General features: G+C 36.9%; 1 protein-coding gene across 3 annotated transcripts in view; it reads left to right on the forward strand.

Moving 5' to 3' along the window:
* Window positions 1-15,368, forward strand: part of TBC1D12 (TBC1 domain family member 12) — a 40,748-nt gene that overhangs the window by 18,802 nt on the left and 6,578 nt on the right. The window contains exons 3-8 of one of the 3 annotated variants that reach the window (XM_030241153.2): window positions 4,326-4,382; window positions 9,132-9,247; window positions 10,956-11,038; window positions 12,591-12,708; window positions 13,054-13,160; window positions 13,785-13,865. In XM_030241153.2, coding sequence (XP_030097013.2) covers window positions 4,326-4,382; window positions 9,132-9,247; window positions 10,956-11,038; window positions 12,591-12,708; window positions 13,054-13,160; window positions 13,785-13,865 — 562 coding nt within the window. Of the gene's footprint in view, window positions 1-4,325; window positions 4,383-9,131; window positions 9,248-10,938; window positions 11,039-12,590; window positions 12,709-13,053; window positions 13,161-13,784; window positions 13,866-15,368 lie in introns of those variants that run through there. The other 2 variants (XM_030241154.2, XM_050976014.1) reach the window with 2 other exon arrangements.

Below are 15,368 nucleotides of genomic sequence, written 5' to 3' on the forward strand. Positions count from 1 at the left end.
TTTCCCTCCAATTTTTGAGCTCTTTGTGGCCAGAACCATGGTTACTTCTTGTTAGCCATCTTTTTAAAATGAACCTTAGGTGTAAGACTACAGGAAGGTAGGAAAGCTGCCTGTGAGGGAGTTTATGGCACAAATCTTGCCATTCTTGAACATTATTTTTCATGGTCGGACATGGTCCTTGCACTTTACTGATGTCAGTGGCCAGCTTAGGGAGGGTGCAAATAAACCCTTGATTAAGGAAACCCAGTAATGAGTCAGCATCCTGCGTGTAAAAGATGAGATATTAAGAAGCCCTGTTGCAAGAAAAATTAACTCACAACAGGAAAGACTTTAAAATTAATAGGAGGAGGAAGTCTTTTGGATAATGATAGTACTTACATCAAAGTTTTATGGCAATATCATGAAGCATGAAGTACTTTCCTATTAGTAAATCTGAGAAAAATTCCATCACTATAGATGTATAGCCAAAAGACTGGTAGGGCTTATGTGTCCCTTTTCCATCCTGGCTAAAGGAAACCTCCTTTGTTCTTTATGTTATATTAAGGATGATGTAGTAAATTGCTGATCACATTTAAATGAATGCTTGTGGCTCCCAGTCACTGTCTATCAAGAAGACACTGCTATGTGACAACTTCACTTCCAGAGAAGTCAGGTAGTGCTTGTATTATCTTGAATAACCTCCAAGAAAATCTGGGAACCTTGCTGGGGATGCTGTTTCAGACATTTTTCAGATGACGATGCCAGCCAGCTGTGCCTTCAGAGACTGCCTAATGAACATGATTGTAAATAATTTCTTTGCAAGCCTCTTAGGCTGTGTGGAAGCTGCTGGATGTTTTCGTGGCACGGCAGCCTGCGGGGTTTGCCGCGCCGTCCGTGCAGCTGCGCCGCCTCGGGCGCGATGCGCTCCCTCAAACTGGGTCAGAGGTTGGAAGTTCTTGGCAGCTGCATCTCCCCACTCGCAGCTGCTGGCACGCTCATCTCTCCTCGGATTTAGAGCTGCCCAAGCAGGATGTGATTGAGGCCAACTCTTTTGCTGGACATCTCCTTCCTCTGGGCTTCTTTCCTTCACTGTTTTTTGAAAAGGGAAAACAACTCCCCAGGACTGCAAATGTCGAATGCATTTGATAGTTTTAGGAAGTGTGCCTTTTTTCATGAACTGCAGCTAATAAAACTAGCTATTATAAGAAGCATGTTGTCATTAATGATCAGTTTGGTAAATTCTTTTCAGTCTGTACAGAAATCTGCTTTAAATTAGACTGTTGAAATACTTTAATGCAGAAGCATTTAAAGCAGAAACAGACTTGTGGGCTGATATATAACATTTTGGAATGTTTGGACCAAAGTCCAGGTTCTGTTTAAAAAAGCACAATTTCAGTTTTTGTGCTTACAGTTAAAGAAAAGAGCTTTTAATCTGTGATAAAAAAATTCTGAATATCAAGTAATTAAGTTTACCTTATTTTATTAAGGCAGGCTTGCATACTTTTTATTAATGTGTTTAAAGCAGTATGGTGGGGTTTTGATAATATGCGTGAATTAAAGTAAACTCAAAATATACAATTACACATTGCAATATAAAAACCAAGCAAAACGTAGGCCAAAATTGCTTTATCAGCAGTTTTAATAATGCTTCTCTCAGTGGCAGCCTTAAATTAAGTGGGGAAAAAAAAAAGCTTCTTTTCTACTTAAATCTGCCACACCATTAAAAGCTTGCAGTGATTTTAGCAATGACTGCTTGTTGAGAAGTGAAGCCATCTTTTCCAATAGCTGTCACCTTGTGTACAAAATTGAAGGTTTTAATCTTTGACAGTCCATTAAGTACTAGCTTTGACTGGGTCACTGTTATACATCTAACCTCTGAAAACATCTTGGGATGGCTCTGAAATATTTACAAAAATGAAATACCTGAGGGCTAAAAAGAATTAGTGTCTTCACTTGAATATTTTTCCAATATTGTTATCTCCAGTCTGAGATTTAACGGAGAAATTGCAGTCATTGATGCGGCAGAATTCCCGTGGTCTCCCAGGGCCAAGGGTTTTCAGAGGCTTCTCTTCAGAGGAACAGATGTGGTTTGAATCAGTTTTCATATGACTCAGATATTTTGGCTTGCAATATTAACTCTTCCCTCCAGTCTTGGTTGTTAGAGTTTAAAAGTGCACAAAGCTCTTAATGCTTAAAAAATGTGTGTGTGTCTGTGAGCAAACCCAAGGATCTCAGAGAAGTTGTTGAATGCTTTCTTACAGGAGTGGTTCTTAAGCAGATTGTTATGTCGAGGCCATGTTGGCTCACCTTGTACTTCTACTGGAGAAAAAAGGCAATACTTCTGCATGATTGCCAGATACAGGGCAGAAATACATTGGTAACAAACTGCCTTATAACAAGGACTGATAATAAATGGGGCTATTGGATCTTGCAAGGAACCTGTAACACCTGAAAAACAATTTGCCCTACCAGAAGCAGTGAGAAGGCTGGGATGGTTTTCTTTGTAGATGTTGTAGCTGGTGAAATTCTCAAGAAATGTCCCTCATCATTCAATTATCACATGTGTAGTCAGGAAAATATCTATTCTAGAGGTAAACCATAGACATTCCCCAGTGGTTTAGATTTCTTCAGTGATTATCTTGTCAGTAAAATGGTAGTGAAACTGGTAGGACCTCAGAGTGACAGATGCTTTCATTTATTTTGCATAAAGGCCATAAAATACAGTTCAGCTCCTACTGCCAGGATATCCCAAGTTGCTTTGACAAGGGAAACTTGTTAAGGAGAACTTCTTACGATGTCAGTGCTATGTTGGTGGCACAAATGCATCCTCAGGGGAGTACCCTACAAGGGGAGAAGGGGTCAGTGTTTTGAAAATAACATGGAAGTATTGACTCTGCTGATATGAATTTTTCTGACTGCTGTTTTTTTAAAAAACAAAGTCTTTAAGAACAACTACAATGAGTATTGAAGCAACTGTTCTCTTACTAAGGCTTGAAAAAGAAAGCATAGGCATGCATAGGTACGTATTTTCATTTCTGTTCCTGAAAGTTGCTGGATTTGGAGGAAACAATATAAATTGAGGTAATAAAAATGATAGAACTTATTTTACTTTGTTGTGGTGGGACATTATATTTTATTTTTTGGTCTTCTGGATTCTCTCTTTGTGGGATCCCTCTCCTTCTCTTGGGCGTTTGAATTTCTTTAGCCAAGCATGATCATAGGATTTTTTCTTCTCTCAAATGCTTCTGAGCATTTGCAGGTTAAGCAGACATGCTGCTGAGCTTGAGGTGCTGAGGAAGCAAAATCATCATCTAAGCAGGCTGTATTGAATTCCAAAAGGATAGGTTCAGGTGGTAAATCTTTCATGGACATTTATTTAAAGTGTGAGATTGTGGGGTTTTTTTGTTGGTTTGTTTTAATGTAAATCCTATCCTTCCAAGGCTGGCATGGTACTTCAGTACGGAAAAGGAAAAATAGTATGGCAAGGGAGAAGAAAGCCTTTACAATGGTTTCTATTATTCTGAACACTGCAGATATGTTCTGTTTAATTAATGATAAAAACCCTCTTTTCCTTCTTCCAGGCACTGTAATTCAAGGCTTAAAAACTGTGGGCTTTGTTTGTCACCTCCCCTTCACCCCATCTTTTAGCTTGGCTTATCTTTCCATTATAAAACCAACTTTGATTTTGGTTGGAAATGTGCAGAGCTGCAGAGTGATTGTACAGGGTCTCCTGTAGCTGGGCTTGCCTTTATACATGGCTGCCTTGCTGCTTGGGTGGTGCTTAGAATCTTATTTGTAATGGAAGTGACTATTGCTCAAAGCATTATGAATACATCCTTGTTATCACCAGCAAGGCTGTGGTATAGCCCACTTTTGAGCTTTCAGTTTAGAAATACCAATGATAACATGGCAGGGGACAACATCTTGTTTTTCCTTTCCAACAGCATGTGCCTTACAAGGCTGTGGTTAAGTCAGTCTAAAGTCTGTGAGCGGTGTGTGCTAGGGAGACACAGGGTGTATCAGGGACTGCCTTTGTCATGCATCTGAGAAGCACCATGGAAAAAATCTCCCTTTGGGCAAAGGGGCTGACTGCTGAAAATATAAAGCATCAATTAAGCCAGAAGAACAATCCAGTCTGTACGGATCTTTCACAAGTGGGAAGTCTTTGTACGTGTGTCTCTTTTGAGGGCTGGGAAAGGAAGAGGAGCAGACACATCCATGTTTTTTCAAACATACAGGATAAATACTCTACATGTGAATTGAAATTTTGGATTGCATATTTCTGTTTTGTAATGGTCTTTTCCTTTATTTATTCACTAAGGCTCTGCTTCTGTTTTTCTTATTAGGATGACAGTTCTGGCAGTCTTGCGTCAATATCTGCTCTCAGTCTATTAAACACAGGGGTATGAAATTTAATATATACTTTTTGTAGTTGTATTTGATGCCGTGCATGGGACTGTGTAGCACTCATTAAAATAGTACAAACATCACATTTTCACAGTAGCATGAATATTTTATGGCACTAACCATCAACTCATTAAAAACCATTAGCAAAATAAACAAGTTTCACATGTGAATCTCACTAACAACTTGAAGCGATAGAGAATTATTGTTTATTGTTTTTATTGCATGTTCTTGAATAGCAAGAAATAGGTAATCATAAAGCTTGACAGTAATTAACTTTCTATGTTTGCTGTGCCTCATTGCTTAATGGTAAAAGTTTTTGAAAGGCTTAATTTGTAATATTTTTGAATACATTATTAAATTAGCAAATTTATATATTAGAATCTTCTTTCTGTCTCTGAGCCACACAAGCTATTAGCAGTGGCACTTCAGAACTCTAAATGCTTTTAATCACTATTTCCAATGTGAAATTGGAAAACTAGAAAAGCATAGCTATTGAAACTTCTGTTACATTTTACATTATCTATTTGTGTGGCTGGGATAATTCTGAAATTGTGCATGCCTGTTCCTGTGTTAACTTTTTATGTAATTCTGCACTCTGTGTTAAACATGAATAGTGCAGATTGGCTTTTTAGTTCTGTGGAACTGTGGAACAGAGCAGTCCTATAACTGCTGGTTGATTCTGGTGCCTGTGGTTCACATTACATGCCTGGCCACTCGCAGCATGTCTTTACTGGGTCCAGGCCTGGTGGCTTCTTGCAAACAAAAGATGAAACTTGATGCACCTTATTAAATATCCAATTGAGGAAAAAATACAGCAAACAAAGAATTGAAAGTGAATGGCATTAACTTTGGAGGATTGACCTAGAAACTCTTAAGTGTCTGTTTGGTTGTCCTTTCGTACTGTGTGAAGATTAGTATTTTCTTCTCCATCAATACATCTGTTCTTTCTATTTCACCTGCAAACTAGGCAAGAATGTACTGTTCTGCCTGTCCTGACAGCATCTGAAATTCTTATTTCTGGGAAAATATGACTCACAGGATTTTTAAGTGACATCTACTCTTGCTATAAACACTTCCTTGTTTATAATCACTTTATAGCCAGTGCTAGCTCAGCAATTGTAACATTTAACCTGGAGGCAACATGCATGCTGATGTAGGATTATTCATTAGCAGAAATTCTTCTTACATGGGTGCACTCCTAGATGATTCTATTAATGCTTATATTCTTGGATGATCAGCCCTGATTCAAATGAAGGCCTACAATCTTTCTGATGATATATCTTGTTAGCTGTACAACATAATGAAAAAAATAATATAGATATTTCATAGACCCATCTGCTCCAGTCATGTGTGTGTAGAAGGGAGAGGTTTAAAACCTTTTACACAATATATGGCAACCCCAGTTCTGTTCCGTCAGCAGGAATCACAGTTGATGGAATAAAAACTGTTTTAGGATCAGACTTAGCATTAGAGAGGAGAAAGCATATTAGAAGAAACTGTCATAGACAGGATGTTTAACTGGAGTATTAGTATGCCTTAACATCTACTTTAAATAGAGGCAATCCTTAAGACAGGGGAAGTTTATTCAGTGTTGTATTCATTAGTTGCATACATTCTCTACACATCAGATGCCTTTCTCCTCCAGCATACCTACAACATAATTGGATGTGTGGTGTTTTGTCTGTGTAATTGGTACTGTGAGAACTTTGTAACCAAGGGCTTTTATCACTCATCCCCAGGAGTTCAACTTTTGTTGTTGGATCATAAATAGATCAAACTTAATTCCAGGTTCATATTGAATTTAATGGTTGGTGTTTATTCCTTTACAGCTGTATAGTTTGGGCTCTGTAGGTGCAAGGTTGTCTTCTAACACTGAATCCCTGTGTTTCACACTTAGCTAAATACTTTATCCCTGACAAGCATACCCTACTGCAGGTCTACTAATGATTTTGGAATGCTGCAATGCAGCTGGTTTTCCTTTCTCTAAGGTCCTTGGCTTAAGTATTGGAAGAGGAAGGTATGAGCAGTTCTTTTTATGTTACACAGAGCAATCCGGTACTGTTTAGAGGTATTGAAAATGACTCTCAATGGTCTGACTGTCCTTTATGGTGCTACAGCAGAAGGATGAATGAAACTTCAGACTTGCATGTTTTCCATGTAGATGAGAAAAAAGTGCAAGCAATAAAGACCTCTGTGGGTTTATTTACCTTTTTTTATTATTATTTAGAATACCAGGGCATTTTTTTTGTGTTCTTTGCTGTGGTGGTAGGGGGTGGGTTTTTTTTTTTTGTTGTTGTTTTAAGAAGATACTATTTGAGATATCATTATCTTCTTAAACAAATGCGGTTTATAAGCAAAAGATGTTTTCCCAGCCCCAGCTACCTGTCTGTAGTTTAATAGGCTTATCTGTATCTGTGCAGGAATAAATACCAGAAATGCAAGTCCCTCCACATATTGAAGCACTCTTAAGTATACAGTTTCAGTGCTTTTCAGGAAAAACATACTCTTAGCTTCTTACTGAGTTAATTATTGGCAGTGGATAACAGGATGCCGTTCCAGACTTAGTAAGATAACTTTTTATTAAAGCTGAAATTTGTTTTCCTTTATTTTGGAATTAGGAATTAGAAATTTAATAAATTCCTGGTATATTGCAATAAAGTTTTTTTAAAATAACCTTCTTGTGAAACCATACATGTGACACTTCCAAAATAATTTTTTTACATATACAGGTTTTACATAGTCTTGAATCTTAGCTGTCAACTGTTCTATCTTCTGGCTCATGCCCTGCATGTTAAGCATTTGACAAAAACATTTGACTTTAAATTGTATTTTTACCTTGTTATAGGAAAATATTAGCTCACATCTTTCAAAGTGAAGTTTTATGTCAGTTCAATTTTTTCAGATTCTGCATCAAATGCACAGTTAAGGATATTGGATTCTTTACATGTAGTCATATAAAGTATTCCAGAAAAAAATGGATATTTTATTTGCAGAAGTTCTCTACACATCTAATGGTTGTGGGATCTAATCTTCAAATAAGTTTCCTAGAGCACAGGCTTCTTGAGGAAAAAGCATCTTCCCTTAGAAGGTTCTGATACTTTGGAATGTATTTCAGTTTGGGGAATGTGCAGCCATGACAATTTGAGCCTGAGGCTATTTTGGTCTCTGTATTGACTCTTTCTTATAACACTTAGATTTTTCCTTCTCTGCCCATGTGATCTCTTTTTACAAAATCCAACTGTTCACTATGTGCAATTTCAGAAACACAGTTGGATGATGAGTTCTGCCTTTTGTGAAAATCTCTGTTGAAGAATTTTTAATTTTTGGTTTTTTCTTCCTCTGTTGCCTTGGAAATAGTGTATGAGTACTCAGCACGGGTCATAGCTGGAAGCACTAGCCTTGTTCACATGTATTGCTTGTGTTTAAAAATGGCTTAAGAGTGGCTTCTTTTCTGATATACATCTTGCAGTGCTTTTTTAAATCTTTTTTTTGCATACAAGTTAGATATGTAGAGATGTTGAAAGTTTGCTAATGTTTGAGCTTCCTCACCTCTGACCACTAAATGAACTTGATTTGGTGACTCTTGTTACAAAGGAGAGTATGGAAGTAAGCCAGAACTTCTACCAAGAGTAGGAGGGATGGCATTGCTATTGTGCTGCAGCCTGGATGCTGGTCTCTGGGTGTTATCACAGGATGCATTCCTAATTTACAAATGTACTGGAGTGTCCTGATGTGTATACAGTGTGACAGGAGTACTGATGTTGTTTCTATTTTTAAGTGGAATGAAATAATTTTAGTCTTGAGAATATGTGGATTCATTCAAATGGTGAGCATTGATTTTTTTTTTTAAATTTTGCTTATGTAAATTACAACAGATCTCTACCAATCCTGTGTCCAGTTGTTCAAGATACTTGTTTCAATGTGCTGAATGGTGTTGATGCATATTATTCCATTAACTTGGCAGTAAATTTTTATTTACAGAGGCAAAAAAGAAGGGGATGTGAGACTGATGTTTTTATCTTGTCTCTGTTTTGTTTTTTTTCTAAGGATTGTGTCATATTTTTGTTTTGTTAAGTTGCTGTTGTGGTCAAAGGATTAGAATTCTTTCTTCCTCAGAATCTTGTGTGTATTGGAGGCAGTTAAATATTTCTTTCTAAGTAGATTGCATGTTTTAACCTCAGCGGAATGAAATTATATGGAACAGACTTGTAATAATAGATGCTGGTATATTGTCACTGAGTGTAGTGTAGGTGGTTCTGGTTAATGTGGGTGTGATGGTGTTGTTCAAGGCTTCAGGAATGTGAGGTGTACTGGATCTTAAGGGGGGCTGGAATGGAAGAAGGAAGAAATGGAAAGATACACATGTTCTTGATTAGTGGTGGGGTTTTTTATTGTCAACTTCACATGTTACTTAAATACACTTGTGCACTAGCTAGGCTGGGCAGATTATGCAGATTTCTTTACTACCTGATCCTGGGATGCTCAGTTGAAATACTGAACTAGAATAGATCAAAGCTTAAGTTGATACAAGAAACTCCTTTCTCATTCATCTTTACTTAGCAGTCCTGGAAAGCTGCACTGTTGCTATCAGCGATTTCAACTTGTCATGTTTGCCATTTGCTGTTTTTTTAAGTAATGTAAAAATATTTAATATGAAATTATTTATGCTTTTAGTAATATCATGCTTACTAATTTGGGGTGAGGCTGAAAGTTGAAATTTGATTTTTATCAATAATGTTGTTTAGGAATATGAAGCACGGACAGGAAGAATGTATAAACCTCCACCCCCATCAGCAAGACGTAAAAATATTGAGTTTGAACCACTTTCAACTACTGCTTTGATTCTGGAGGATCGACCAGCGTAAGTATGATGCTGCTGTGCAACTGAAGGACTGAATTTTAGATACTTTTCTGATGAGCTAAAATTCACAAGTCTTATGTGAAAGAATTGTTGGATAATTCTGTCCCACATAATAGCCTAACAAACTTTCTAGAAGACCTTTAAGTGAATCACAGTCTATAGGAGGAATTCTTACTGTAACGGAGCCACCAGTCTGTAATCTACTCTGTCTCACAGCTGTCTGTGACCATGCTCAGGGCATCCTCAAAGTCTTCAGGAATTTTCTTAATTGATTTCTTCACTGCTTTTCCAGTGTGCACTTCCTTCCCCCTTATTCTCCCTTCCCCTATTTTGGAAACTTAAAACTTTTTAGGTAGGTAATACCTGAAAGTGCAACTGAAGGCAGGGAAACAGCAGCTGAAGATGTAACAAAACCCACATAAAGTACAAATAAGAATAGTAATGAAAAATGGGGAATAAATTGGTCAGTATTTTCAGATATACAGTCTTCAGCAATTTGAAGGAAAGAGAAAGGACCTGCTGACAAAGAACATAAGTTTGAGGAAAATAAATGAAGCAACAGCAGTTTTTAAATTGCACCATGGAAAAGTTTGTGATGGCACTGTTAAATGTTTGATCTAATCACTTCCAATTAAGAAATGGAAAACAGAACATATTAATGTTTCTTTGGATATTCTCTCTGGGAGTATATAAACTCATTCTGTGCTAAGACAGAAATATTCTGAATGGAATAATGGATTACTATGAGTATTTGTTTTCATAAGTGCATTATTTCTTTTACTATATGGTAGGGGTAAGATATGCAACAGCTGAATTGCTGATGTTTTTCTTTACTTTTACAGTATTAGAATTCACAAGTCAGGATAAATATGCTTTTACAAATGACACTTGTTTCAAATTGGAGTGCCATCCCAAGCAGGTAGTGTGTTGCCACAGTCTAACCTTTGAAAATACATTCTGCTCTCACTTTCATTGAAAATATTAATAAGTGGTTTTGTCTGCTTGTATGAGAGAGGAGACAGAAAATTTTTTAAATATTAAAATGACAAAGCTGATTTCTATTTATTTTGGACCAAAGTAGACTAGACATTAGTTAAGAGGCTGAGACCAAACACTGTGTCTAATTTGCTTCGAAGTGAGTGTCCTTCGTCAAGAGGAAGTGTGTTTAGCAATTAGGGGATCATTATGCAGCCAAAAAACAAGCACATTTTTATCTGGTGAACTTTTAGACTGCACCAAGTTTCCTTAGCTTTAGCTCTGACATCAGTGTGATCTACCCTTTCTTCTTTTGGCAAACTTACCTTCTTTTGTGAGAATTTTAAGGAGTTAAATACAGCAAATAAAAACCTTTACCTTTTATTGAAAGTACATCATGATAGATTTCATATGAACATATGATTAAAATACACATGGCCAGAAATGTATTGGAATAAATAACTATATGGTATATCAGCATTTTCCATTTGTCACTCACTTGGGCATCATTCCAGGTGTTCAACAGATTTAATAACCTTACTTTGGGGGAAGCTCTAGGAGAACTAAAACACTGGAACAGCAAATCTCTAGTAGTTCTCTAGAGCTGTTACTGGAACACTGGCAGTATGGCAGCTCCAAAGCTCACCTTTGAGAGAAACCTAATTTAATCCTGTCCTGAAATGGTCCAGAATGTCATTTGTGTGTATTGAATTCAGGAACAACTTGTTTTCAGAAATCTTCCTGCCAAATCAGTGGAGGAGGCTTTGCGTCATCGACAGGAGTACGACGAGATGGTGGCAGAAGCCAAAAAACGAGGTATGTCAACTTCTAGCAATCACTGTAATTCCTCTCAACTCTGCTGCAAAAATAAAGTAAATCCTGGCTTGTAGGCAAGTGGGTACATTAAAGAACCTCTTGTTTAATGTCTGAGTTATTCTCTGGTGCATAGGGGCATGGAGTTTAAAACAGAACTCAGTTATCAAATTATTATTCTGCTACAATGAACATAGCTAAGTTCAGAATGCAACTTTACCTTTCGTTTACTTTTTAAGGAAAAACTCAATTTTTTAAAGACACTTGTGTAGTAGAAACTTTCTGGATACTTAGACTCTTGTTGCTGCAGTTGCCACTATGAGCCAAAGTATAATAAAGCCAACTGCTTTAAGATCTGGTTTCCTAAGAATTTTACATCAATTTCAATGTGAAGAGAGATGAAAACTTGGGGGTTATTTTCTAATCAGCTGTACCTGTGTGAACGTTCTTATTCCCACTAGACCTGATTAATTTAAAAAACAGATCTGTAGCATCTGGTACTGTGTCAATCTGTGAATAGTTGTTGAAGGGACTTTTGTAGTCTTGTGCCTAGTATTCAGGGAATAAGCTATTTTAAGAATATGTGCTGCATGTTTTACTTGGGCTGTTGTCAGAGATACAAGCTTCTGAACTGATTGATCATCTATGGATCTGTGTCAGCTTACTTTGAAAGATGCAATAAGAAATCCACAGCATTTGACAATGCATTTCACTCTGCTCTTGTGGTGTGTTTCTTCTAAGTTGTGATCTGTGGTCTGTGTTCTTTAATAACAGCATCTTTGGAGGTTCAGCCATGTGTGGTGTTTTCATGTGTGTGCCCTGGTTTATTAACTGTTGCTACACACTCAAAGCTTCAGTAAAACCTTGATGAAGCCGCTCAGCCATATCTGTTTACCAGGGAGGGCATGTTTACTCTCTTGATGCACGTCTTGCAATTCCACAGTGGTTCTAAGCAATGTCAGGAGAGCATTGGTCTGTCCTTCTTTTAGCCTTTTTGATAAGAGGATTCTGCAAATAATCTTTTTTTAACAGAAGGCAGGACATTGTTCTCTTGTTCAGCATTGTGGCTTTGTCTTAGGTCTTTAGGTCCTGTTTCCAGAAAAGAAAATAAGAATCCTTTTAGGTGGAAGCTTCAGTAAAATTTGAATAGTTTTAAAATGGGTGTAGAATTGCACTTTTAAATAATAAAATTATCCATAAATATTGCTGATTAGTCTAATGAATGAATAAGGCTCAGATAAAATATGGTATGAAAATCATGAGTGGAAAAAGAGCGCGCTGATGATGTGCTTGCTTATTAGTTGTCCTATGTACTGAAGAGAATTATCTGAGTTTTCTAGCCTGATTTTTGCTTGTCTAAATCACTGTATTTGAACAACTTAGCTTAAATTAAAAAATGTCCAGAGAAATACACATACAATCAACAGAAATAGTACATGCAACAGTAATTTACCCGCGATCTTTTAGACATCTAAATACTTGGGTAGTAGCTGAATAATTTACCTAGTAATTTGTATACACTAATACAGAATTATTAACATGTTATGCCTAACAGAAATTAAAGAAGCACATAAAAGGAAAAAAATAATGAGAGAGCGTTTCAAGCAAGAAGACAATATCGCTAGTGCTATGGTGATTTGGGTCAATGAAATACTACCTAACTGGGAAGGCATGTAAGTAAAGTTCTGCTGTATTAATGAGGCAAGCATGGCTTGTTTCTCCTCTGGAAACTGAGGACCCACATACCTTATTTTCCTTTTCTGTGTTGTCAAGAAGTCAGTTTTTGTTGCCATGATATAATGTGAGGTCATTACAGAGCAACATGAAATGTGCTTTCTGGGAGCTGAATGTTTGGGGGTTTTTAATGGGGCTTTAGCATCAACAGAGATCTTTGAATACTGCTTTGGTAAACAGTATGTTTATGTTATTTTGCTTGTAAATTGCCCAGTGATTTTACAAAACAAAAATGTGCAATATGTGTCTTTTGTTTTTTTCTTCTCCCTGCGTCTATATATTAGGCGTGCTACCCGAAGAGTTCGAGAGCTGTGGTGGCAGGGATTGCCCCCAAGTGTACGTGGGAAGGTTTGGAGTCTAGCTGTGGGAAATGAATTAAACATCACTCCTGGTATGTTCCTAACAGATCACATGTTCATGCTAAATTAAGTTGATTATTTTCAAAGAAAAAATGTAAACTTTTGTTAAAGTAAATCTATATATATAAATCAGGGTATATTTCTTTCTGAAGAAATTTATTTTACAAGGCTAGGAACAATTGTGTTTTACAATTAGACATTGTAGCCTCATAAATTATGGAAACAAGGTTCAAAACCTGCTTAGAAAAACATTTAGTATTTTAAGAATTAAGGTAGTCCTTCCCCCCCAGAAAATATTTTTTATGTTTAAAGCTGAGAATTTGTAGCTTTGTTTTCTTAAGGGGGTGAAAAAGAGAATTGCTTTATTTTATGTCTAATGATTGATGAAATGTAAGCATTTTATTCACAAAAATATAAATCTGAATTATGTAAGGCATGATTTCCTTGTCACAATTTGCATGTTCACAGCAGAATGCACAATACAGTGCACACTATAAAACCGTGTGTAGTGGTAACCATATAATAGACTCTTCTCCTGCCCCCAGTGATGAAACCAAGTAACCAGAGCCAAGAATGCTTAGTATGCTTTTGTTTTGGATGGGTGCTTTTCTTACTACTTCCCTTTTGGTTATTAGTTTTGTTTTGCTTTCTTGCAGAACTTTATGAAATCTTCTTGTCAAGAGCTAAGGAACGATGGAAAAGCTTCAGTGAGACAAGTACTGAGAATGACGTAGAAGGTGAGATCTCCTGAGTGCTCAGCAACCTCCTATTCACTTTTACAAACCCAGGAAGTCTCTCAAGTTCCTCTGCAATTTCAGCATTAAGAAAACTTGTTAAAAGTTCCCAAAGTCATTCCCTACTTAAATGCTTGCTGTCTTATAACAAGTCAGTGAGCAAGGGTCTTGGCAGTACTTACTGTATCAATAAAAGACAGATGAAAATATTGCATGTGCTACTTTCAAATTAATGTTTCCTTTAAAATATCAAGACTTATTTCTCATGAAAATATTAGATGAAATACAAAAAGAAGAAACAGGAAACTCAATTACAATACATGCTCTTGCTTAGCTCTTTTTAGATGAGTTCTTCTCAGTTAGTATCACTTCCATGATTTTGGGAAAGAAAAAAGAATATTCTCTATTTTTTGGTTCTGAAACTGAGAGGTGAAAATTACAAAACACGACGCATTTCAGATCCCACTTGTATTCCTTGCCTGCCCAGATGGCCTTTCCTTCCAGATCTATTAAGTGGGGATGTTAGCACTATTTTGTCAAATGCAGTTTTTTCACTGGCATATTGCTGTCTCCTGTGGAAGTTCTTTCTGTTAAAAATAGTATCAGTGATATTTTTAATGTTGGATGTCTCCTTGTTATAAAGTTTAATTCTTTGTGCTGTTGACTGATAACTTTTAAAATGCTGCCCTGTGACAGTGTCTTTTCCATTACTTCAGTTGTTTGTGCTTGCCATAGCCAGTCCTGACTAATTGCTTACTTTGACTGCAAATTACTTGGGTCTTCCTTAGGGATAGCCCTGTGACTCATCTGAAGGTTGTCTTGAGACAAACAATTTATAAAAAATTTGGTGTGTATATGACTGTAAATATGCTTATCCTTGGAAAACATGTTTGCAATACCTCTTGGTCTGTGGAGTGGTGGTTTGCTTGATATTTGTTGTGGGGGGTGTGGGCTGTCTTTGGGGTAAAGCTTAGGTAATCTGTTTTTTTGAGAGGTAGTAGTTCTGGATGGGAATGAAGGGAGAAGGAGCTGCTTTAATTGTGCCAGATGTCCTGGGAAATGGAGTAATAAGGGTAAACTGAAGAGTGATAGAATTTTCATTTGTGAAAAGCCAGCAAGCTGACAGTGCTTATTACTAATCTTTGGTAGCAAAGTCAGGAAGACCAACTATGATAGTTGTAGGAAGACTGGAATGAAATGCTGCTTTCCTAGCTTCAGCAGAGCAGGTTCTGTTTAGCCTGTTCATCAAATTGTCATCTTTGCTTTCCAGTTGGAAATCTTGTCTGATTGAAGCCCTAAGAAAGAGCTTTTCCCCTGAGTATTTACCTGTCCTTTTCCCCACATTATCACTAGTGTTTTTATCATGTCCCTATGGAGAGGATTGGACAGAGATAATTCAAGGGCTAGCAGAATTTCTTCTGGAAGTTTTTGGATGAATGCTGCCTTCCTTGTATTTATGTGCCTACAGGAGTTTTGAAGTTTGCAGAATTTATCAGCTTTAATAAG

Source organism: Serinus canaria, chromosome 6, assembly GCF_022539315.1.
Source record: "Serinus canaria isolate serCan28SL12 chromosome 6, serCan2020, whole genome shotgun sequence".
NCBI lineage: Eukaryota > Metazoa > Chordata > Aves > Passeriformes > Fringillidae > Serinus > Serinus canaria.